Raw genomic sequence first — 26,537 nt, 5'->3', positions numbered from 1 at the left:
ATACAAAAACTCAGCTCAGGGCCACCATATTAATGGCACAACTGTCACACATAGACCAGGACCTTTCCCAAACCTTAACCAAGAGCTAAACAAAACCATAAGAAAGATTAATAATGCTGTAATCACTGCAACTGCAAGTGGATGTCGGTCTGCAGAATTAGATATTTTGGTATTAAACAAATATCTAAACTAATAAGATATCTTCATCAAGTTAATAAAAAACATAATCTGGTCATAATTACATTTCCTTTAAAACATAGCTGCTGTTGCACATTAGTTAAACATAAACATCAGTTTTAGTGTTGGGTTTACAGCTGAGTAATAGAGGTTTAAGGCATCAAAATTAAAAGAACTCAATGCAGGAAAATTCTTCCTGGGTCCATATTATGTTTTCTATCATTATATTGTTACTGCTGTAATATGAATTTGTAGCCTTTAGCTGTTGCATTTGGTCAAAGTGAGTTTAATCTATACCTATATTGCTTGTAAAATTTTGTTGTTAGATAGAATCCTCTACTGAACCAAAGTACCTGAACTTTTAACCACAGTACTTGAGTAAATGTACATTGTTTGCATTGACCACTAATAATAAGTGTAATGACCTCCGCACATCTAACCTTGGAAGAAGGCGCCATGATGACATCCATCTTACAGGGAACTGTAGACATTTTAATACCCCTCCTCCTCTCAGACGTGGACGCACACTTCACATACGGTACTTCAAAGCCTCGAAAAGTTAATTAGAAAAAGGGCTTGAGAAAAGTTCTGCCCGACTCCTTCACCCTGCTTTCACAATCCATCCTGACAGGGAAAGATCCAGCTGCCGACTTAACTGAAAACTTCCTTTACTGTCAACTTCAGCAAGATGTTTCTGTCACAAAATGAGATGAAAGTCGTGCCGGGTGTTTAACAAGCTCAAATTAATGCCCACTTTAATGAGGCACTTTCTCAGATCCTTTCAATCGAATCTTGGGGGCGAGCAGAAATGCAGCCTTTGCATTTGATCCTGAGAAGGCACAGAGCACAGAGGTAGCCCACCAAAGGCTTCAGTCCCTTCATTAAAAGATAAAATTATAAACACTGAGATTATCCTCTGATCGAAGATTGGATGGGTGGATGATAATGACAAAGCTGAAAGTCATCAGAGACACTTGGATCTGTCCAACATTTTGGTCCAGAGTGAGATATCTCAAATAACCATCGGTTCGTTTGCAGATGTTCATGTTCCTCAGAGGATGAATCCTCTGGTGTGATTTTTGTTTTTTCATGTACAGCCAATCTTAACTGTCACTTTGCTCATTGTTCATATACATTTATTAGGCCATTATAAAGTGATTTTCAAAACTAGTTTGTTAGCTAGGGAGTTTAATCTTTGATTTACTTGTGATTGTAGCTAACATTAGTTTCTCTATGATGGGGAACCAGCATCATCTTAAAACAACCAAACTTTAAATTTTGCCCAGTTTATGGCAAAGATTTAATAATAAAGTTGTACCTATTCCCATTCCCACACTGGGTGATTGACTGTCCCACTAACATTGAGCTAAAAAAAAAAGGGCAAAAAGAAATGTTAATGATAAATTAAAAACTCCTTTAATGGAGCTAAATGTAAGATTTGAGATTAAAACTGTAACTACAGAGGTTAATAACATCCACTAGCCTTTAAATAACAAGTGAAAAACTTGTTTTAATAAGAGTTAACATGATCAATTACTGACTCTATTGTCACCTAACAAAGTAGCAAATAACTAAATCCAAATCTCATGAGATTATCTTAACAAGCACCAACCATAATCAAAAAGAAACTCAGTTTGACTACATGCGCTTGGTTGCCTGAAGGCAGCCCCAACTGCTGTCTGGATATTACTTGTGGCCAGAGTCTTTTATTTCCAGATGTGGGCCACATACATCAAGTCCAACGTGGCCTGAGTTTAGCTATCTGCTGGCCTACTCATCTGCATGTCTCACTACAGCTATCGGTCCAGGCTCGGCCCAGATGACGTCACCAGAGTGCGACAGAGCGTCAGATGTGCCGAGCCCCGACCCTTCAGTGGGCCGATAGTGCCCTGCCAGCCGAGCTACTGTTGTGTTTACGAGACAAGAGGTTATAATACGTCCTCTGAGCAGTGCTTCTTCGCCAGGGCTAGCTGGTTAGCATGCTAACTTCAATAGAAGAAAAGAAGTGATAGAAATAGAGGCAAAACTACAGGGTTGCTTTCCACTACTTTCTTAGACTTAGACTAATAAGTAAAAAAGCTGCTAATGCTAACATTGGCTACATAGCAATAGAAAAACCTTTCATATACCCAGCTCCTTTGAATACACAGTATAGTACAGAATGTGAACATGCTTGATCTTGGTTCAGCACAGCTTCCATGTTTTGCCGGATGGTGAAATGGCCTGAAAGATTTTTACTTTGAAGCTGATGACAGTGATGAATGAGAGAATATGAAGAGGGGCCTTGGAAAAACCCATGAAGCTCTGACGGAGGGCAGGAAGGGACAAGGAACAGTACATGTGTCCTGAAACCAGGATCCGTGCTTTCCAAGCATCTGCCTGTCTTACAGAAGAGAGGAAAATAAGAAAAAATAAAAATAACTCACCGGCAACTTGTCAGTGCCCGTGATTATTTCGCTGACAGGTCTCAATAGTGAAATATAGTGAGAGCTTCTCCCCGGCCCTTTGCAGCCTTTTCCGAAAGAGACATAATGAATTGTGATGCTGGCTGTCAATGTGCTGCTGTCAGGGCGCAGATGTGGGGAATAGAAAGTCATTCTGAGGTTCATACCATGATTCCACTGTAGATGTTTTTTTTAAAGGCTGGAGGGTTGCAGGGAAGGTGCGGGAGGTCATGCTGCAATGGCTGACAACACAAAAACCCATTTAAAGGGGTAAAAAAATTCCACGGAGTCACTGGTCAGACAGATTAAGGGAGGTAGGGGAGCGTGTACTGTAATTGGAAAATGTTATTTCTCTGTCAGTCACACCATAGTGTTTTCTTACCCTGTTTCTCTTTTTTTTTGGACATCTAAAGTACAGACGAGGTCAAAGCCAATAACTGGATTAGAGATCCAAACATTTAGTAGGAGAACAACTCTGACCATATTAACTTTCACTAGACAAAACAAATGATAGAAACAAAGAGGTAAACATATCAGACTTACTTTTTTAAAAAAACATAGATCCCGACTAGACAGAGTCTTATTTTCTCAGGTTACAGTTGAGGGAGGGAGGATCCTGGGAAAAGAGAAAAACCACAATCAGAAATCCTTGGTGGCTAAATCTTCATATCACAGATGCTGCTTATTTAACAATAAAAGCCAAAGACATATTTTGCTTTCAGATCAGTATCACAATCAAAAGTCTGTTGCTTTATGCCCAGGAAGAATTTTGTCTTCATGATGCGCAGATAAAAACAAAATGTTCAGCTCTGTTTGACAGAATCTAACACTGTACTGAATATTGTGCACTCCAGCGCCCCCAGTCTGTGACTGTACAAATGTTAACCGCTGGTATGGCTGTGACCTTTAATTCAAATTTTGAACTTGAATTTGAATTTTTGGTGTTAAAATGTGGGGAAAAAATGTAATGTATGATTTTTAACATTTTTAATGATCAGTCTGTAAGTTCACTCCAGTTTCTAAAAGTCTGTCTGATCCACTGCAAGCCGGTTCCAGTATTGTTCTCTTTGTTCATTAAAAAAATACAATACCAAGCTGTGCTAAATGGATTATTGCGGCATAGATGAAAAAATCTTGGATGAAGGTAAGACCCCGAAAAAATGCAACCACCTTAAAGAAACATTAGTTAGTCACACTCACCACCAGGCTGCATGTATATATTATTATATACACTTTGACAGGAATGGAACAAAACATGAATTCTACAAAGCACTTTAGCATAATGTTAAATGTGCTGCATCTTAATTAATTAGAATGAACTGAACACAAGTTCAAATGGCTTCAAATTAATTTAAAAAAAGTTACTGTTACAAACAACGCACGAACTGATTGAGTCTGTCTGTGTTGACAGTTGCCTCTGACTGATTTAAAAACTCACCATTGGATTGGATTGACTTTATATGCAATTGTGTTGCTTCTAATGAAAAACAAAACAATAACTTTCAAGTTACATTATAGAGGACAGAATTTGTTTTCATGAATTCAAAATTAGTTGAAGTTAATTCTATCTAATTATTTTGCGCCCCCTAGTGGTGGAATAGCTGCCATAACTGGAAGTTGCTTGGTGGTCCCACAGGTACCAGTGATCACCATCATCATTAATTTCAACTGTTAATGATGGGAAACATAAAATGTAGCTACAAGTGACTGAATATGATGCAAGTAATCAAACCATCCCCACCATCAAGATCAGCAGCTGTGAAGAACCATACTTACGTAACTTAATAAACAGGGCATGTTGAACATAGCGTCTATAATTAGTAAATGTTGAATTTGCTTCTACGTTAAGATTATGTACAATAAATCTTTGACCTTTTGTCTCATCACGTCCCACCTGAACAGACATTTACAACTGGAAGTCCAGCACAACAAATTACGGCGGCAACACACCAGCCAAATGACATTTCCTCATGCTGCGATCAAGCTAATTGACAAAAATGAAATAACGACTTCAGTGGAGGGTTATTTCCATCAGCACTCATTCATCATCAGCAGCCAGCGAAATGGAAACATGCAAACAGGCTTGAGAGAAGCCTGACCCCTCTGGGACTACGGGCCATCGACTGGCGTTTTGTTGGAATCCAATAATTATGCTCGAGCTAATCGCTGTCCATTATCCAGCCAGGGTTAAAGCTCCAACTGCAACAGACACGTGCGTCTCTCCGTCACCTCTTCTCCCGGAGACACACAGCCAGGGAACACACACAAACACAGACATGATTATCTAATAGACTGCGGGCAGGATAATTGCATAAAATAATCGATACCACCTCATTAGAAGAACTGTTTGGGCTAAAAGGTCAATCTGGCCAGCCATCAGACTCCTTTCACTGTATATATTAAGAGGTAAACATCATTTTGCTAGAACACCATAATACATTTGTCCAAGAACACCTGCATTTACAGGAGGAGGACACATCAAATCGAGGGACATTACAGTGAAGTTCAACTCACCAACTTCCGGGAACCAGCAGTGAAGCTGCTCTTATGGCTGTTTTGTTGTCTGTCCATTCACACTGGAGGAACCTGTGGAGAGTTCAACTGGCATGAGGATGACTGAAAATATGTATTTTTCTCACAGTGTTTAAACATAAATCTCTGCTGGTTTCCCTGAAATGAGTTTCTTATAGTTAAGGGTGGTTGGGAAACTCACTGAGCACTTTATTAGCAACACCATAATAAAACTGGCAGGGTCTCCCTTTGCTGTTCCTTAAATTCCTTTGAGATTGTGATCCCAAAGATGCTCTATTAGATCTCCAGGCAAATAAAACTGCCTACATTTTTGTAAAATGCATGAAATGACCCTTTAAAGTCTTCTGCTAGCCAGATTGATAGCGGTGGGCAGAACGAACCGTTTCAGATGAACAGTTTCCATCAGCAGACGTACACCCTGCAGAAATGTCTCTCAACACGACCCTGAGCCTCCTGGCTGTTTGCTCACTGTAGGGGTGCGTTCACACTATGATTGTTTATTATCACTTATGTAATAGCCTGCATGGAGTCTGTTAGTCAGTCTGACTCAGCAGTTGCATTCAGAGGTACTGCTGTAAACACTGTGGAGCTTTGTTTGTTCAGATTGGTGCGACAGACGCCATATACTCTCCTGTAATGGAGACATTTGAAATATGGATCTTCTAGTCAACCAGAACTGTGTTTGAGTGGAGTTCTGAGTAGAGTTGCTCCAATCCGATACTTCCTAAAATATGGTATCATCAGGTACACAAGTCTATGCACCGATCCAATACGACCTAATTTATTATTAAACTAAAACAGAAATCCCAGAAATCTGTTCTTCTTCGGTGCTCTCAAACAGTAGCTTAGCCACTGGCAACTGCAGCAAAGAAGAACTGATTTCTGGTAAATACTGTAACGTTAGCCATTTGTAAAATATCAGCAATTTGGCAAAATGTTAAATTGGAAAGTCCCACCAGTAAAAATGCAACGTGTGCAGTGTGCAAGGCTTTAATTTCGAGGGGGCGCATCAGTATTAGGACAGCTGGAGTAGGAATTGTTATTTATTTCAAGATCAATTTTTTTATGAATGACAGTCAAATTAGATGAAGAACGACTCTATGATAGTCATGTGTCTGTTCATGTTTTAACCCTTTGTAAAACATGAACAGAGCCATGACAAACAACATAGCTCTGGCTCACAATTTTTTTTTTTAATGTAATGGTATTGAATCAGTACTCGTTATTTGCTGTTACATAAGTTCAGGTATCGTATCAGGAAGGAGAAAATAGTAAATAGTATAGTTTAAGTCCATCTGAGGTTTTTCGACTCGTCTGTGTGTTATCCAGATAAGTTCCTACTTCTGGTGACATGTTCGTAGAGCAATGAGGCAGTCTAACACCTCAAACACGCAGCCTGTATGAAACATACTTCGCCTCATCAAACTTTCAGAAGCTCCTGTGTGTGGATGTGTGCAATTTTAGAATTCTTATTCCCACACTTTCTCTTCCTTCCTTTTGAAAACGAAAGAATCTGAACGGAGAGAAGAGGTGGTGTGACTGAGAGGCCCTTCATCATGTACAAAGCCATGGCAGCTAATTAGGTATTTATATACCCATCTCACGCATTAAAGAATCACATGTCAGCTTACTCACCTTCACATGGATGGCGTTATAATGAACAACACATCTTAAAGCATTGAGTTACAGCAGTTTGAAATTCAGATTTGTTCATTAATATGTAGAGTTTCTGCAGGGTCTGCCCTAAAGGGGGGACATGAAGAGAGGAAGGACTTTTAAATTCACACATGACATAATGTTCACATGGCTTTATTACATACCACATACTGCACTGTGCTGGATTATTTATCTGTGCTTGAAGACTCACTGCGGGTCTGAGTGTGAACAAGATAAAAGAAACACCTGTGCAATAATATAAAGCATTCAGAGCCTGTACCTTCACCAAGGCAGCCCAAGCCCGTAAATGTAATGTTTTGTTAATGCCTTATTATACAGGCTATTTCCTAATAACTCCCCAGTTATTTCCAAGAAAGAGCTAAAGAGCTGTGTAATTGGAACTAATTATAAAAAAAAAAACCCACAAAGTTCTTTTCAACCCAAGTCACTATGTATTGTTCATTAATTTTTCTATTGGAAACTTTATTCTAAAGGACTGCACTAGTTTTACACTAGTTTAGCAATTAATGGTAATTATTTTATTTGCAGTGTAGCAACTAAACACTGTATTTGAGCTATAATTACAGCCAAATTTCATAGTGCTTTTCCAGGAGACTTGTTAGGAAACGAGGTGAAACATGAATACTTTGTTTAGAGTAGAAGAAGCAGTTAAGGTGAGGTCAGAGTCTTAAATAAAAATCTGTTTCCTGTTGCCAACTTTTACCACCTGTGATGTTTCCATGATGTGATGTTTCCATGTTTTTACACAAAAACTGAAAATGTGAATAAAACAGGTTGGTGCAAATCTACCCAGTGTTAGAGGAATAGTTCTACATTTTGGTAAATGCACTTACTCACCCTCTTGTCAAGGGTTAGGTCAGAACTGGACCGGCTCATCCACTGCAAAGGAGCCAGTCCTGAATAAACAGGGTGTAAAGCACAGTCCCGCGCTGTCTCTGTTCTGCTCCAGGTTACAGCCACTGTCGCCAAGTGCTTGTTCACGGTGGGAATTGTTGGGTCTCTGGAAATAATATTGAAAATAGTATAATCTAGACCTGCTCTATTTGGAAAGTGCCTTGAGATAACTTCTGTTGCAATTTGGCGCCATATGCATAAAACTTGACTTGACAGATGCTGGATCTAAAAAAATCTAACTTCTTGTGTGATGAAGATCCCTGTAGATCGAAATGTCACTTTATTAAATTTGCTGGCAGCTATCAGGACAACGTGAGGATGATTTTTGACTCTTGCCTGAGATCTTTGACTGGTGGTTAGCTATAGCATTAGTCTGCTTGCCAAGCTGTCCTTGTCTCAGCTTCTACCGTTCTGAGATCAGTTATAACATTGTGCAGATGTTTGTGCAAAGAGGCGGCAGTCGCAAGTAAATGAGCAAATTACACAGATTTATCATCTCTGTGCAAGATCTGCAGTAAGTTTGAGACAGAGGACAAGCAGCTCCTTTCAGGAATAGATCAGTATGTATCTGCTTGGTTCTGGTTGCTGTCAGTAAAAGTCACTGCACACCACTGTCCTACAGCAGAGTGTCTGGTGGTGTGTGTGGTGGCTTCAGGCTGATCTTTACAGGAGGAACTTAAAGCAAAATATGTTTGCTAAACTCCCTTAAAGCCTTTAAAAGAGAAACACTTTTTCAGAATGTACCTAATGGAGCATAGACCTCACCTCTTTGTGGCTTGTCCAGGTCTGTTTGGAGTGTGTTGTCTTCTTTGTCTCATGCTGCTGTGCCAAGCTGTAATGGGCGAATGCTGCTGCTGCCCCCCCCCCCCGTGTATTAAAACAATGAATGTAGTGGCCAGCAGTCACAATCGATGTTTTTTCTCCCACTTGGAGAAAATGCAGTAAATGCACAGATTGAATTGATACCGATCTTTTTAAAAGCAGTGTATTACCCAAAATGCTGGAGTATTCCTTTAACGAAACCTTGTTAAAACGTCTCCTGGATCTGCACCAAAGAATACATCACTTGGTACTTGGCTGACTGCCGAACTTTCCACCATCTCAACATCTATTGACGTGTTTTTGAGTGGGACAGAAGACAGTGTCCTCAGTGGAGGTAATGCAATCCAATGCAACGCATATGCTAACTACTCTCTCAAAACTGACCATAACGTTGACAGCTGACAGAATCTCAACTAAAACTCTACATAACAATCTCAGAAAGGTAGTGTGGGCCTATTGTATTGAACTGTTTGTGTTCACCCCTCACCCAGTAATTTTACATGGATTATTTTGACACATTCACCAGTGAGACACTTGCATCATATTTTCATTTTATTCCTAGTATAAGAGACATACAATGGTATTCTGTGAGACCAAATTCATAGTAATTCAAGAGGCGTAGCCTGAAAATCAAACAGAAAAAAACATAATACTGAATCAATGAGACCCCGCCCAGATAGAATGTATTTACACCAAATCAAATACTGATAGAGCTTTTAGAGGCGAGACCGCTCCCTCTCCCATACAATCTGTCACCGGCAGATTAAAAAAAAACAACACTCTTCAAACATGGTAGCTGGCACAATTCCTCTTATGAAACATTACGGGCATGACCTTAAATCAGGTTGGATGTTTTATATTTGTTGTTTGAAAGGCTATTTAATGCTCTGCTGCCTGTTTATAATCAAATCAACTTCTTTTTTTTCCTTACAACAAACCTCGTGGTTGGCCATATTTTCCTTCATTTACTGGAGTTGGAGTATGAATGGTAAACTTTACATTTGGTCAAATGAGCTCTGGGAAATTTCAATCAATAAACACCACTTTCAGATACAGTAAATAGTGCAGTGCTGTTTTCACAGAAATTGATCACGGTTCCAGTCGACCATGGCCAAAGTGACTCTGCTGAAAAGTGCAGCAGCGGAGAGTCTTGAAGGCATGATAACTCTGAGGCGGCGCCGACTGGCATCGCCATCCCTGAGGGAAACCCTCAGCAGATGTTCGGCGGCGGGGCCACCTGGGAACTTGCTCCACAGTTGCTTCCCAAGTATCGATCCAAGAGACAATCTCAGCTTGTCGGATCACAGTTCATTGCACTTCTCCACGTTTCAACATGTTTCCTAAACAGAGACTTTGTCATCTCTCCCACTCCCATTTATCTGCTTCCTGTATTGAGGTTGACACCTGGTGACACAGGTAAGTCAAAATCTGCAGCTGTAACCACTGTAGAAGTCCAGCTCTTACTCTCTGGTTGTTAAACAAAACCAAAACATCGGTCTAACATGTTATTTTTCAACTATTTCCTCTAAATAAGAATTTTTAAAAAAATTTATTCATTTTCTTTATCCATCAGTTAAATGTGACTTCTACACTGGCTACAGGTCTGTGGGTGATAACTTAAGAGGAACTGTGAACTGCTCCTTTAGAACCCCAAAGAAATGCTAACGCTACTGCTATAAGAACAACAAAAGTGAACAATGGCACCTATAGGGAAAGTGACACCCAGTGGAAAGTGACAAAATACGGAGGCAGTCAAACCTGAATGTCTGCAGTCTTAGGCTGTGAGTACTTGCTTCTCCCAAAAAAAAAAAAAAAAAAAAAATCTGCAGGCTCACACTTCAGGGATGCTAAAAAAGAACCCAAACAAAAACAACAAAGCAAAATGAAGGGTTTCATTCCAAAACGCCGTATCCATCTCAAAAAAAAGTAATAATTTGCAAAATATTCCTTGGTAAAAAAAAAAAAAAAGAAGGCTCAATATACTCAAGATACAACATAAAATATGATTCAATAGTAAGTGTTACAATCATATTCACAGTTACCAGTTTCTCAGAACAGGTGACAATTTTTTAAATGACAAATATCTCATTCTGGAATGAAACTCTTCAAAGATACAATAGATACTGTATGACACATACTGACGACCATAGAAAATGAAACACCTACAATATACTGTAGCATAGTAGCCATCTGAGCCCCTTGCATTAACCCCTACCCCCATGTCACACACTATTATTAAATAAGGCACACATTTACACATACAGTTAAAATTTGGCTAGTAATTATTCCTTTATTTACAACCAATAGCCACAAAGTTAATAATTATAATAATTGCAGTCCGTTCTGTGTTTTACGTTCATTCTCGTGACGCCGGATGGCAGGGCATGTTTGTCTCGTCCTCTTTGGGTCCAACATATTTCAGAGTATACAATATTGTTTATTTCCACTTCACAGGATGTTCGACCCACTAAATTTTGTGGAGCACCAATCTTATAGAAACATTCTTGAGGAACTTAAATGGACCCAATTACACTACTTCCTACCTGACATCTGCTGGAAAAGGAAAAGAAAAGAGAAAAGACGAGTATAGCTGCTTTGTTGAAGTATTTCCTTTCTCTTGTCAATGCGAACAAATTTGGTTCATTGTTTTTAGCCAACCGATGAGTTGTGTTGATGAAGTGCATGATTTGGTGTCCCTAAGGTATTACTTAGGGGGTTGGGGGGATCGTTTGATATGCCCAAAGATGAAAGAGTATAGTAAGGCAAAGACATAACTACTTTCAGGGGAATTTTGCTGACTTTTCACCACAGGTTACATATACTGCATATGTATATGTATACATATACGGTGTGGATATAAACACACATATATATACACACACATGCATAATATAAACACATTCGAGGGTGGGGTGGGTGGGGACTGGTTACCAACACTACATCAGAAAAGGTTAAGCAAAAGCCTGAATCTAAGCATCGCAGGAGCTTCCGGGCTTTTAAGTGTTCAAGATGAGTGATGTGTGAAGTTCTTCCAACATCAGCGTGTCCAAAAACTAAGTTGCATTGTCAATCCACACTGAGGACATTGGCAGCCTAATATAAGGTGGTGGCGTCACGTCACCCAAGTCAGCGGTTCTATAATAAGCAAGTAGCTGAGCAATACCAATATGGTACAAAGATATTCGCTGGACAAAAAGAAGGGGAAAAAAACAAGTTTGGTTGAGGCTTTCGTCCACAGTGACACAGGCTGTCACATGATCGGTTGTGTTTTCTTGTGAAGATGCGCGACCTCGAACCCACTGCATTTCTTCAAAGGTAAGGTCCTTTAAGAAGATGTAATGAAGGAGACTCCCTCTCTAGTCCAGGGGTGAACCTCCTCAGTAGTTGAACTTCCCCTGTTGGTTGACTGGGGACGTGGCAGGTATGAACAAGGGCTTGGGAGGGACATCGGGTTTGAGAGAGGCGGCCCGGCGAACGATGGCGCCCCTGTGTGGGACCTCCTGCTCTCCATTGTAGCTGTGCTGGCGTGTCAGGTACCCACTGGGGATGAGGGGATAGTGAACCTCACAGGCGCTGCCCGTGGAGTTCATCCGTGCCAGAAGGGGAGGCGGCTGGTGTGGCCCCCCGTTTCGTTGGCTGAAGCTGTGCTGGCGAGGGATCATTCCTCCTCCCCCTCCTCCTCCTACTCCACCTCCATTGGGCATCTTGGTGGCTGCAGCTATCAATGAGTGCCTCTGGGAGGAGTGCCTCCTCTCCAGGGTGGACTGGTGGTGCGGGGGGATGTCAGGAGGGACATCCATGCGTCGGGTGAGGCTATCTCGAGGTAAAGTGGACGAGCTGTAGTAGGGGGCTGATTCTGTTTCAGGGATCTGAGGTTGGATGCGATTGGCGAAGGCTAGCTGGCCTCCACCACCACTGGCCATCAGACCTGACGGGCTCATGAACTGGGAGTTCTTGCTGCCGCTTGCCTCATGGATGTGCTTCAGGAGCTCATCCAGTGACGTTACTTCCATCACCTTCTGCGAATAACCGGGGTAAGGCTGCTGAGATAGCACACGTTCAACATTGTGTATTTTGCGCTCCTCTGGGTGAAGGTGACCTCCGACTAGTGGCTGCCCATTGGACAGGCCATGTGAGTAGGGGAAGACCTGCTGGTGAAGCAGGGCTGAGCTGGGCCTAGAGCCGATGTTATGGGACTTTGGTTCTTTGGCATTGTTGCAATTCTGGTTCTTCTCCCACTGGTTCTTGAAGGCTTTCATGCTCTTGATGGGCAGTTCAGGGGTCGAGTCAGGTGTTGGCAGACCGGAGAGCTCTGAGGAATGGTGAAGGTGGTGATGGTGGGGGTGAACCAGGTCTCCCATTGTCATTCCATGATGGCCATTTCTCCTTGGTGGGTGATGCTCCTTGCTGTTAGCAAAGAAAGAATTATAGATCTTTGGGGATGACACCTCCAGCTTGTCATCCTTACTTTGGCTGTCCAGCAGGCCGTTGAGCTTGGCCAGGCTGCGGAGGGACAGGGCGTGCGGGATCGGGGCCTCAGGATCTTTCGACAACTTCTTGGTCTTATGGCCTGTGTGGTTACAGTAGCAGGAGACTAGGAAGCCAGAGAGAAAGGCGCCAAGGACGAAGGCCACCAAGACACAAGCGATCAGGAGAGTATAGTGGACACTGTGATTGGTCTTGTCCAGCTCTGGTGGCCGCCTCACACCTTCAAAACAGAAAAAGATTGAGAAAAGGGAGCTGGAGTTAGAGCTTTTCTGACTGAGTCACAAGAAAACACACACACACACACACACACATACATTTTCAAGAGCTAATATAGGTCAAGTAGCAGCTGGGACAGACAGGTTGTGTTTACAGGGCTTCACCATGTGGGGAACAGCATGGGAGAGGTGTTTGAACTAAGCTCTTGGCTTCCTTTCTTTCCACTGTTAATAGATCAATACAGCCTTTCTTTCTAAGACCTGCTCTTTCCCCTCAGACTGGCAGAGGCCAAGAGTTCCCCAGTCAGTGAGAAATCAACTCTGAAATGAGTTAGGGTTTTAAATATTGATGGGAGCACACCAGCAGGAACCTGATGTCATTTTCACAGACTTTGCTTTCCAATGCAGGGATCAGGGGCGAGAGCACCTGGTGTGATGAACGGGCCAAAAATAACAGGTCTATCCAACAGCTCACCGAGTGTGGCACCTTTGCCAACATCGACTCAAATGAGGTTGTCAAATTCTTTGAAAACGAAGCAGAGGGGACACTCCATGCAACAGTGCCCCAAAAACACAAGGTTACTAAGCTGAGGTAAATCTACCATGTAAATGTCCTTGGGTGATGTGACCCTCGCACTGTGTATGCCTAATGGCGTGAAAGGCAGCGATGATAAGAGGAGTGAAACCTGCCACCTCTCGTAATCAGAGCTCATTTGCAAGAGGCTGCTGCCATCTGTGGTGTCAGACCCTTCTCTCTGCCCTTAATGACAATTTCTGTGAAACTGATTAGTCTGTGCAGAGGGACGACTGAGCTGCGCCGAGGAGGGAAAAAATGCAGGTGTTCCAAACAAGTTTAATTCAACAGCTCTTCGTTGAGGAATGAAAATGGAAAATGATGATGTCTAAATCGGGCTTGATGATGGTTTATGAGATGTTCAGAAGGATGATGATGAGACTGATGATTGGTGGATGAGTGTCAGGGAGATCACCTCAATAAGTCGGTCGGCATTAGAGCGGATTTTAAACTTTTCTCTGAATTAAGTGACACTGACTGGACAGACTGAAGACTCTTTGTTCCAGAATATTCCTATGTAAACGTTAACAGAAATTAGTAACAGTGACGACCTTAGTTATATGGTGACATGGATAAAATCTATCAAGGTATAGTGTATCTGATCTGGTAAATTTTCTGGAAACTCAATTGAGATATTGATTGTGGTTAAAATAACCAGATGGGAATGTCTGCATTTGGGTTGGCCAGTTATAACTGGAAACAAATCCAGTTACCTCACCACAGTTTAAAAGCATGTACAGTATCAGCATATCATCCAACCCTGCCAATTCATGTGGAGGTGTTGTGTGGTGAAGCCACAAACACAACCCAAATCCTTCAAAACTAATGAAATTCTCCTGTCCTTGTGAGATTAACTAATGAAAAGGATTTCATTTTAGTGAAATGTAGGGTGTGAATAAAACCTCCTACATGAGCTCCTGAGTCAGTGAGGCCTGGGTGAACATTATTAAAGGTAATAAGTGTGTGTTAAAAGGGCCAAAAAGTGTCTTTCTCCCTGTTTGCATGTGATTAGTGGCAAATATTAGGGGATATTAAAGAGGAAGAAAATCTGATCAGAGACTCATTACGAATCCACAAGAGACAAAAGCACAGATGAGTGAAATCTAAACTCATTTTCTTAAGCCTAAAGAGGCACCTTACACAATGGTCACTACACAATGTGTCAAATGGAAGGACCTCATTGCTTTAATTTAACTGAATCTTATTACAGATAGGGTAAGATATGGCAAGATTTGAATAAAACAAGGTTAATCTGCCGGTTTAAAGGTGGAACAACAATGTCCCTGCAATCCATGTTCGTAGCTTTTATACAGAACGGTGAGGTGGAATAAAGGCGCAAGATTCCTGCCTTGACCAGGCTGTGTAAAAGGGGCTATTGAGAAACTTCCTCAGTTCTTTATGCTCTTTGTTATCTGGAGGTAGACTTTCGTGTAAGTGTGCTTGTCAAGGCTTATTATCTCATTGTCATGTATCAGTGCATTTATTTTCGAGGTGTGCTTTGCTGCCAATTTCCCAAGAGAGAGAGGGATACTGTAGTGCACTATAATATTTCTGAAAATAACACTTTGAATAGAGCTTCCAATTAAAAATCCTCAATTTTTAGCCATTTATTCTTCTGATTGCCTCGACTTATGACCACATTAAAAACTCATAAATCATAATTGCAATCCCAGTGGGAGAGGCAATCAAAAGTGATGCTACAACGAGCCCGTTAATACCTCTTCTTTTAATCTTAGACAATTTTTTTTGTCTCATTACATAGGAAGCCAATCAGCTCTACAGTAACGTTGCAGTTCCAGGTTTTCGGGTCTAACTGATCAGTGTCCTGGCAGTGGTTGCGGTGTGCAGCTTTTGTAATGAGCGGTCAAAGGCTGCTCACATCTCAGTGTGGTTCCTGCCTCCTGTAACCCCTGTGGCTCTCTGGTACCTGTGACTAACCTGCTCCCTCTGGACCGTGACACACCCCCTCCCTGGCTCTGGGTACAGGCCTATTGAGGGGTTCCTCCAGGTTGAGGGGTATGAGTCAAGTGCCACGACAGGGGGTAAAACACACAGCTGAGGTAAACAAATCCAGAGCCGACCAACGACCTGTCACAACATATTTCATGAGCAGGCGGGATGACTCAATCACTGGGTATGTGGGACATATGGTGCCACTGGTCACAGTAAAATTAATACCCTGTGAATCATACCAGCAGGCTGGCAAGCAGCTCGGTGTTGCACAGGCCGACTGAGCACACCTAGTTGGTATTGTTTGCACTGCTTCACAAACATATGGAATCGAAAAGCTTGGGTTTGAAACTACACACAAAAATATATTGTTTTATTTTTAAAAAGTCTGGTCATGGAGGGGGGAGGATCGTCACCTCAAGTAAATGTGATAATTAATGCTGCCTTACGCTCATTTCACAACTTCCTTCTTATGTTTACATTGCTTCAGAGTCCGTGCTCCTCTCTGAAACTGTCACATTATATTTCTGTGTCGACTCAACATGGTCTCAGCTCGGCGAAGGCTTAATATAGAGATCCCCAAGTCTGCCAAAAGGTAAAAAGACAGATGGGATGCGTGAGTGGAGTCAAGGAAGGGAAGAAAGAGAGAGAGAGAGAGAGAGAAGGAGAGAGAGAGAGAGAGAGAGAGGGATGGTGACAGCCAGGGGAAAAAAAATAGAAGAGGGAGATGAAGGGATGAAATTCAACCTTGGTGACAAACTGGCATTGAAGAGGGGAGTGAATGTGAGAGGACTGAAAGATCTAAGAGACAGGGGAGCGAGAGCAAAGGAAAGGAAGGAGTGGGGATGAAAGCCAGAGAGCAAAAAAAAAGGAGATGGAAAGAACGACTGAACGTATGTGCAAGGAGCAGATTTGAAGGAGGAGGAGGAGGGTGGGGAGAGAGAGGCAGAGTGAGAGACAGACAGACGTGATGGGGTGAGTGACAGACCGTCACTCTGCTGGGTTTTGAAGCCTGGTGCTCTGCGGCACAGCTGTGATACGGTTGGAGAACAACCCTCGCACTCCTCCACAGTACCGGAGGAAGAGAAACACTCTGTGATAACATCCACATTGTTAAAAATAGATGACGCGGTAGGTTATGTAAACAGGCAGATTTTTACACAGCGTCGCCGGCGCCGCATCTTACTAATTGGCGATGGTTTCTGCATAAGGGAAATAAAGTAAGGAGGTCTGGCTGCTGTTACGTGCGAAGTACTTTTTTTATTTTTCCTGCAGGTGATGATATCGAGTCTAAAAACAAATTACAATGTAAGTGATGACTTCTCTTAAGCATGTGAGCGATTAAGTAAATGGCTACTGTCTTTGAAAGCTGAAATCGGCTTCATTAACAATAAAGCACCCATAAAGCTTTTCCATGACACCAATTACCAGTAACTTTGAAGTTTCATACTTGCAGACATGAAAGCATCAGAAACTGTACAACACTGGAATTTAAACCACTGCAAGGCAGGAACGGCTACTTTTATTACATGTTCAAGGTCAGATACAAAATCATTTTAAACAGAGTAACAAGTTTTTCTTTGGTGCATGACTTTTCCATTATATCAGACTTTTCTCGAGGGTGCGTTTAAATACTTTGCAACCTGAGAACAACTTGTGTTCTATTTTTGTGCATCAAGTGAAGACGTTCCAAAATAGCCCCTAATTAGTTTCTGCTTCCACAAGCTTACAAGTGCATGTAATTGTTCCCTTAATGGCTACTCCATCCCAGTGAGGAGCCCACCAGACAAAATGGCCCCAAGCTTCATAGGCGAGCACCCCCCCCACCCCCCGCTAATACTGCAGATTTATTTCTCCCTCACTAAAAATAACAATTTAACTCCTGAAAGACACCTGGAGGTTGAAGATTGGAACAAATGAATTATTTTTTCCTTTTTCAAATCCAGGTGAAAAGCGGAGCAGCTCTGCTGTGTCAACGTGAGCTTCAGTAATTTGACAGTTTTAATACCTGATGTCTGCGCTCTGACAGACATGGTTAGCAAACAGAGCATGAACGCGTGTGTCAGGATGTGCACACACACACACACACACACACACACACACACACACACACACACACACACACACACACACACACACACACACACCCTGAATGTGTGCAGGGTTCAGGCTGTTGACTGAGTGAATTCAATCATGTACACTTGTTATTAGGAATTTGCATAATATTCCACCTCAGTGCTCAGCCAGTTGGATGTGGTTTAATATATGCACATGAGCTAAGGTGATATGGTGTAAATGTAACAGATCCTTTCCAATTGAAAAGTAGTAGTAATGAGAACTGCATTTCATTCCAGGTGTGCTGGTGCATACAGAGCATCGATTTCATTACAGTTTTGATTGAATACTGGTAAATTAAGCGTGCAGTGGCATCTGGCAATCAGAGCCACACTGTCTGTGTGAAGTCCTTCAATATTTACACCTGTGCTTTAAGGGGAATGTCAAGTTTTCAGGCAGCAGGATACATTTGGTTTCTAACACTCATACAACAAAAAGTCTGGTTAAAGGGTTGCTTCATTCAAATGACCAATCTTCTCATGAAGATAGTTGTTTTGATCGTCCCGGTTTTGGAAGAAAACTGACTTTTGTTTGTGCTGATTAATGCATGAAAAATTTAATTGGGCTGTGTCATTCTTAAAAAAAAAAAAAAACAACCTACAAATCTCATTAGGACTATTTTTACTACTTTATGCAGAAGAAACACTCATACAGCCAATTCTTTTTTTTTGTTTTTTTTTTTTTGAAAGACACATTGCAGTTGAATTTTTCAAACATGACGTTTCACTACTTTTACCAGCACAAATGAAATCCAAGCCATTATTGATATCAATATTATAGCAATATCATCATATTGGGATGGAGGCAAACATTTCCTGAGATATCTCAAACGTCATAACATCAAATCAAAACCATCTGCATGGTTAGGCACCACAAGGGTCACGTGTTATTTTGCAGTCTGGGTAAAGCGACCCTTTAAACTGGCATCTGATTCACTTATCACAAGCCGTTAAACCAGGCAGAGCACATGCACTGGGTGATGTCCGTTTTTTCTTTTTTTACATGCAGTTGCATCAGAAACTTAAAAAAGGAAGAGCTGTTTTTTGCCATTCAGCGGCTGGTTAAGGCAAAATGGTTCCAATGCAAACTTCCACCTGCTGATGATCTGATTTGAGAGGAAAAGGCAGCACTGGAAGAATCTTGGCTTTACCAACCAACTTAAAGAGACAGTCCACACCAAAGTCAGTTTTCCTGCATGTGATTCAGTTTTTACCACATTCTGTTGATGTTCTACCTTTATAACACAAAAAAACCATTAATAACCTTCTCTGACCCATAATAACAATCACCATCTGGTGGACACTTATCTTAGAACCCCGCTGTTCAGAAGTATTAAATTTATTTTCCAAGCAATCTCTGTTTTACAGCTCTGTCTCTCTGTTGAAATACACATCTGTCATTGTGTCACATGGTGCTGTCTTTGGAGTGAACTGCTGCTTTAAGAGATGGAGAAACTGCTGGCAGGCCACTTAAATACCTGTGCACAGTTTCAGCCATCGGCTGTAAATCCCGAAAGGCAGATCATAAAAAGACGGTGAAAAGGGTCAGTGAGAGAGAATTCAACAAAGGAGGCAGGTACATCTAAAGGGTTAGTCCAACTAAAACAAGAAAAGAACAAAGAAAAATAAAACAGGCAGGTAAAAATGGGAGAAATACTCCCCAGAGGTCAATGAGACAGATTAAAGGGTAAGGGGTTAGGGCTAAGAGCCAGGACAACTGCGTGGGTGGATTGATCACTGTGGGCCCCGTGGATCGCCGTGACGCTCAGAGCTGACAGCTCTCCATCCTGACACTGAGCTGAGCTTTAATGGCCGACATGGAATAAAAAGCCATTAAAAAGTGCCGGTTATGGAAAGTGGTATGTGTAATGCCTTTAAGGTTAGTTTTTACAGCGCATTGCAGAGTGTGTTTTTGTAGTAAAACATGATGTCACTTATAATTACTGTAAAGTGCCTGTGAGCTGAGCGGAGGGGTAAAATGGCCTAATTCTGTGTGACCTTTAATGAGAGCCATTACACCATAACTATGACTCAGGGAGTCCAAATTGGCAGCAAGGTTTCAAAAACTCTCTGTGTGTGTGTGTGTGTAAAAATTGGCCTGACTTGTGATAAATCATGTAAGAGTAGCCAGAAGGGTTAAAAAAGATGAGCGGGCTGAATGAAAAGTGGCAGCCGACAGGCAAACTGAACAGCTGTAATGAATCTTTTCTGGATGCACTGCCTCAATCTGACCCTAAAAGATCTAAAATGTATATAAATATTTTAATGTTCAATTTCACACACTGTCCAGGGTCTGAAACGAGTGACAGCTGCTTTATAGAATCACTAAATTCAGATTGAAAGAAGAGTGTGTTGAATTGTTGTTTATTTCTTTACACTGCTGTGAACTGGATGGTGTTTCTTTTCATGTTGACACTTTTCATCAATTATTATTATTTCTTGATTTTTGCTTGATTCTTTGTAAAGATTATATTTAAGAGGGGTTATGTTTAAAATTAAATCCTAGATTTTTTCTTTTTGCTTGTTTTTTTGAAGTAAAAAATATTAAAATATTAATCATAAAAATACTGATACTGATGTGAAGTGAAGCTCCTCCGAGCAGGAGATATTGTGACGGTGGTTAGAGGGGACACACAGTCAGAGCTCTATCAGTGACTGGATGATACAGGCGGTGTCTGTTACCATGGTCTTCAGAAGTATAAATAACTCTTTAGAAAAGTAGCTGGCATCAATGTCTGTCCCCCCCCAGGACACCGGCCCCTCTTCATGCAAAGGCTCAGCCCGAGTTCACTTTCTGCTCTCCTCCTGAAGTGTTTTAATGAGCCTGAAAACACCCGCTTCACTTGATTCTATTATTGAGCCATCTCCCTTTGCATGTCAGCTAAATTAGCTGCTAGCCTGGCTTTTTAGTCCAACCCACGCTGGCTCATCTAAATGAGCAGAAGAGTCAAGGAAAAGGTCAACTCACAATAGAGAGCGGGAGAGGGGCAGAAAACAAACCAGAGAGGTCTAGAACCAGGAGTCCTGAGCAACAGTTTTGCTAACACACAGGTTTCTGTGTTCACACACAATGGAGATGTGGGCGTATTCCCAGTTCAGAGGCAGCTCTACTGCAACCTGACTGCTGGCATTTTTCTAAATAACAGCAGGTCAACAGGTTCCTGCCCCTGCCTTTTAGTCTTCCCTGGTGTTTACATAATCTAATGCAGCTACACACTACCCACATCTCAGCGGATATTTCACCTTGTGGTTTTTATCCGTCGATAACTGAGCCACAGAAATTATGCAAACAAGTGTGGTGAGGACTAATGGGGTTTATGTTGAGTGACTGCATGTGTACTTTTTACAGATAGCTTAGTTTATATCTCTGACATTTACGTTTATTTTTATTCTTTAAGTGATGTTCGCTGAAACTTTTCTGAGCTGTTATATCTGCCTCAACTGTCACACATAACAAAGATGAGTCTCTCTACCACCTTGAAATACTAATGAAATTAAATAGTCACTGGGTTCTGACTATCCTCACTTTAAAAGATAATGGAAAGTTTCATTAAAAAGAAAAGTGGTGCTTTTTTAAAGTCTGTGGCCCTGACAGTTCAATGCACAACAACTTAAGAAAACACATTCAAATGGACAGAATGCAAACAAATTCAGAAAACATCAATTTGACAACACCTGCTCTGCAATTTATTCACAACAAAATGGAAATGTTTCCAGGGGACATTAAAAAGTGATGCACCTGGCTGGGATGCAGTTGTTGTTCAATGATTTGTGACTTTTGAAGTTTTTTTTTTTTGAAGTTTTTTTTTTTTAAGTTCTGTTGTTGGGAACTTCTGCATTTTAAATAATTGGATACAGAGTCAGTTTTAATGTTATTAATAACACCTGTACTTTTCATACTGTGATGAGGCTGTGAAAAAAGCCTTAAGGGCCTCGTAGTTGATGTTACTCTAAAGTTTGCTGGTTAGGTCGTCTGATGACTCGTTGGTGAGGTGATCATTGCTAAAACTCAACTAGCAGAGCTGTTTCTAAGACTTTGTGGCCAGGTTGAGTCTTAAATCCTTCACACCTTGCCTACGCTGGACATGTCATGAAAGCAGTATGTCAGCAGCATCTGGAGTCATCCATTAGTGTCCACACTTGATGCTCTCAGCCACGGCTGTGCACTCAGAAGTGTTTTAATAGCTGAATTCATAATTAATAGACAATAGGTAGGCACTCTGAAAGAATATATACTCATATACTGACAGAGACGCTTCACCTATAGAAGTGTGAGGCCAGAGCCATTACACTGCTGGAGTAGACAGCTGTATTGATCAAAGTGCAAATCTGCTCCTTAAAACTGAGAAGAACGGCTGAAACAGGTCTGCTGTAGTCAGGGTGTAAACTCAAGTCTCAAGTCCTTCAGGGAAGTCTGCATTAGTCAAACTTTTCTTCAACACTGTGTCAATGTTTTTTATGTAACTGAGTGATAACTACATACATGAGACTTGTCTGCCTCTGTCTTATTTATTGTTCCATATTTCTACCTGATAAAACTTTAATTAATTCAATGCTCTTCCTTTCAAGTCTCATCCAAGTCTTGGTCTTAAATCCAAGAATTAAATCCACAGGTTTGGTCCAGTAGTTGTACATTTACAATAACATTGGTGAGCTAACCTGGAGCAGCTTAACGTGATTTGTGGTGACGACTAAAGAGCAAAGACGAGACAATTTTCTGTTACAATGACCAATTTGAACACGTGTCCCTTTAATGCTTTAATGGTTGTTTTCTTTTAACTGTCTTCAGGTACTTTTGTCTCTCTTGACTGGTTGTTCTCTTTTTGTCCACTATCAGTGTTTTGTTGTCTACCCGCCCACCTTGTGGCTGCTGGGAGATTTGTGACCCAGCTGCGGAGCCTCTACAGAAGGTGCAGACACAAACAGCAGATACGTGGTGAGAAATGGACAGGAAGTGAGAGAGATCGGAGGCCCTCCTGGAACTGTGATGCTGTTACTTCCACACCAGCTCCTCTCCTGCCTTATCAACCCACCTGCCCAGCTCTTTTGATTGAACCGGCAGCGTCACAGTGGCCGGCTGAAATAGATTGTGTTGCTGTTTCTAGTACATCCTACGCCTCCTCCCCTACTCCCCACCCGCTCTGTTGTCCGACTTCCTGGCTCAGGCCCCTGCTGGTTATTTATTTGCTATGGCCTTTTCTCATTTGAGCTGGACCAGCTCATCAGTGCAGCCACAGAGTCTGCCTGTGTGAATGGAAGCCTCTTTCACCCACTGAGGATTTATGGACTTCTGACATGCTGCCTGTACAAGCAAGCAGGAAAACCTGCTCCATGCTGCCTAAATCACAACCAATTGAGCTGTATCTTCTATCTAAACATGCAGGAATATGCTCCCCAGGGGAGTAAAGACCCTAAAACTTTCTCTCTCGTTCTGCAGCTTGTTTCTTTACATGATCCTTGAGATGTTTTCCTGCACTTCTCATCATGGCTACATAGCTCTTTCCCTCCTCTCAGGAGGTCGTAATGTTAATCAGTACGAGTGTGAACTGTCAAATTAAAAATGTAAGAAATAATGAGACTCCCGCCCATAAAGATCAAGGTAATTAAATATTCAAGAACTGGTTGAAGTTTTATAGGTCATGTCATTTATGGGGCAGCTGGATTGTGTGGTATAGCTGCTGAAGATAAAGAGATTAGAGACCTGTACTGAAAACAGAACCTTCAGTTCCAAAAGGAAACTTTATTCAAAATCACTTTAACATTTGGTAATTTGCAAATTACGACCATGCAGCTCAAATATCACCTTTGGAGCTAAATGATTAGTCATAAATGTTTTTTTCAAGCACAAATCCAATAAATTAAATGATTCCACAGGGATATGCTACTTTCTTTGTGTTATTTTGTAGTAAACTGAAAACTGCTTTCTACTACATAACATTTAATAGACCAAACAATTAACTGTCAAAATCTTCAGGTATATGTGGGGCAGTTCGCTCCATGTGTCTCTAATGTTAGAAAAACCGTCACTAATATCTAATATTGTTGCTTCTTTGATATGACTGTTTTAGTGGCCTTGAATGAACATGGTTTGGGTCTGGGACTGTCCTGGGTTAATCATCACTGAAGGCAGTCGAGTGGCAGGATATGAAAACGGACGTCATTCGCCCTTTTTTTTTTTTTTTTTTTTAAACAGCACAGATGGTTTTTAAATTTTTTTTTTTATTACAGCTTAAAAAGTTGGAAAGCCAACATTGATAGGGAAGATAGTAACAGTTCATCCATCCCTTTTCTGCAAGTTACAAAACATGTTTTCCCTACCATGTCTTTCAGACAGTGTTCATTGATTGGTTGATTGAAGGTGTAATGATGGAAAAACTAAATATTTCTGCACAAGCTCTCATGTCTGTGGCTGTTTGTAGTAAACACTTGTCTATGTGTGTGTTATCTGAAGATGCCTGGTGCATGGCTGACACGCTTCGCTCCTTATTTAATTTTGCAGCCATAATAATAAAGGTTTTGACATTTTTTCGCACTTTAATGCATAAGATTAACTTTTTTTTAGGCAATTCATTTGCTTTTTTGTGGATAATTGTTCAACTTTGTTTCACTAAATTTTTAGTATTAATAAGATTTAGAAATTTAGCTTGGATTATGGATAGTAAATCCAGGGAACACATTAAATCTTTTCAGACAGACTGATGAAAGTCTGACCCCAGTGAGACACTCAGCTGAGTCATACTGTAGAAACCACAGCAGCTGGAGGTTCACATCAGGACTTTCCGAGTCCGTGTTAGCTGCAGAGGGAAGTGACTTTTGTGCTGTTTTCAGAATTGGGAATGAAATTATAAATGTAAATGTAAACGAACAGTCTCAGAGAGATGCAGAGATGTTACCTGGCTTGTGCTTTGAATTTTTTGAGTGTGTTGGTAAACACTGAGGGAATATGTGAGTTGACGAGCTAAATAAAAGATGAGGGACGTTCATGTGGGAGCAGTGTTGTTTAGACTCACGTTGATTTGAGGAGTTAATTAAAGCCGTTGCGGTATCTATTTAAGTCATTAAATCTTGCACATTCAGGGCTGTTGTAATGAGCACATTGAGATGTATGGCTGAACGTAAGGGGACAACACAATCCTCTCCTAATAAAATCCAAGCCCTTTCTGAACAGCGTGTACCTCTGTATGAAGGCTGCGCTCTTCAGTCACATCAAACGCTCATCGATCAGGATCCTACCATCTAACCACACACAGCTGTAAATCAGCAGAATCCCTAAGAGAAGCTGGTTCGGGAAAGTGTGAATCATGTCATGTAAAGTTGAGACTAATGAAGTCTATGGATCAAAAAAAATCAATTAGCAATGCTTGCTGCCTTTATCTAAGAGACTGGTTTAACTAGAGAGTTAAGTGTTAGTGATCTAATGAAAGTGATGCTTCACCCTGGATGAACATTCCACATATTAGCATGCATACCACCACATGGGCTGATGAATGGTCAGCGTCTCGCAGGAGCTGCTTTTACTGCTCAGGACTCGTTTTCTCATCGACTACTCAACATCAGTCGTTGTCAGAAACCGCACAGACGAGCATGTGTTTTTATAGAGCTGGTCTGAATTTGTCTCTACTGTTATTTCCACATCAACTGTTTAAAATGAGTGCCATCACTATGGAAACGCAACCCCGGGTGACTGAGCTGACACGGTGGAGGTATGCGAGCTGGAAATGGGAGGCAGCTTTTACCAGAGTGAAACATCAGTTTTTGTTTTTCTGTTAGTGGTCAGTCCGGGTTAGAAGTGTGCGGCGAGGCGTTTGGGGCCCAGCAGTGCAAAACCCTGCAGGTCAGAGTTCACTGAGGACACACATCCCTCCCCCTTACCCTCCATCTCCACACTGATTGGCTCCGAGTCAGGTGACCCTTGTTCCCCCACTGGGGGAGGGCCATCAGGACCTGTACCTCTTTCAGGGTCACCTGCCTCCTTTGGGAATGCCGCCCCATGATAGGTTGTGCTGGCGCTTGTGGGTGTGGTCTTCCCTGTGGTTGTAATGAAGGGGGGGAGGAGGAGGAGGAGGAGGAGGAGGGGAGGGGGGGCAACAGAGTGAGTGATTAGTGAAATGTGAATCAGCCGGGGACAATCAGCTGCAGAAAAATGAGGGTGAGTCCTGAGTGGAGAGAAAACCGTCACCACGTTAACATAGAGACCCAGTGATGATAGTGAGAAACGTGATGGGCACACAGAGCAGAAGTTAATGCATCCATCAAATCATTCCCACACAGATACACAATAATTTCATAGTGCTGCAGTGTACTACCAGCTGCTTAATACCCACATTCAGTCTCCGGGATATTGTGGTTTTGGCCTTCCAACATTCACAATGACAAATCCTTGATTCCTTGAATAGGCCTGTATCTGTCTGTGCTTTTATCATCACACTCAAATAATATATGTATATATATAGATCTTTTAAAAATATCTCATCACACAATTTTTCTTCATACCACAGACATCTGGCAGCTTGTCAGAGGAAACTCAGCTTTGCAGAGGTTGACTCTGAAGTAAACTGAAACATTCCTGAATGGCATTTGAGTTTTTACACCTTGCAACAAGGGGTTTAAGTGTTTTAACAATATGAAACTCTTGTTTTTTTGGGGTTTT

The 26,537-nt window shown here is 41.5% G+C and overlaps 1 protein-coding gene and 1 long non-coding RNA gene across 13 annotated transcripts in view; one reads left to right on the top strand and one right to left on the bottom strand.

Annotated features, from left to right (window-relative positions):
* Positions 1–9,085: 9,085 nt before the first annotated feature.
* Positions 9,086–26,537, bottom strand: part of sema6cb (semaphorin 6Cb) — a 350,862-nt gene continuing 333,410 nt past the window's right edge. For 8 of the 11 annotated variants that reach the window (XM_071468733.1, XM_071468731.1, XM_071468730.1 and 5 more), the window contains 2 exons: positions 25,760–25,915; positions 9,086–13,254 (listed from right to left, as the gene is read on the bottom strand). In XM_071468733.1, coding sequence (XP_071324834.1) covers positions 11,924–13,254; positions 25,760–25,915 — 1,487 coding nt within the window. In that variant the 3' untranslated portion in view covers positions 9,086–11,923. The remainder of the gene's footprint in view (positions 13,255–25,759; positions 25,916–26,537) is intronic. The other 3 variants (XM_071468740.1, XM_071468741.1, XM_071468738.1) reach the window with 2 other exon arrangements.
* LOC139612776 (uncharacterized) lies at positions 16,944–23,764 on the top strand. Of its 2 annotated transcripts, XR_011686638.1 has the most exons (3): positions 16,947–17,081; positions 18,897–19,069; positions 22,725–23,764. It is a non-coding gene; the product is annotated as an uncharacterized lncRNA (long non-coding RNA). The 2 variants fall into 2 exon arrangements; XR_011686639.1 differs by lacking the exon at positions 18,897–19,069 and having other exon boundaries at positions 16,944–17,081.

The sequence above is a fragment of the Trachinotus anak genome, unplaced genomic scaffold, assembly GCF_046630095.1.
Source record: "Trachinotus anak isolate AG129_WGS33_773 ecotype Australia unplaced genomic scaffold, CSIRO_AGI_Tana_v1 ptg000032l, whole genome shotgun sequence".
NCBI classification, from domain to species: Eukaryota; Metazoa; Chordata; class Actinopteri; order Carangiformes; family Carangidae; genus Trachinotus; species Trachinotus anak.
This window is presented reverse-complemented; position numbering and strand designations above follow the sequence as displayed.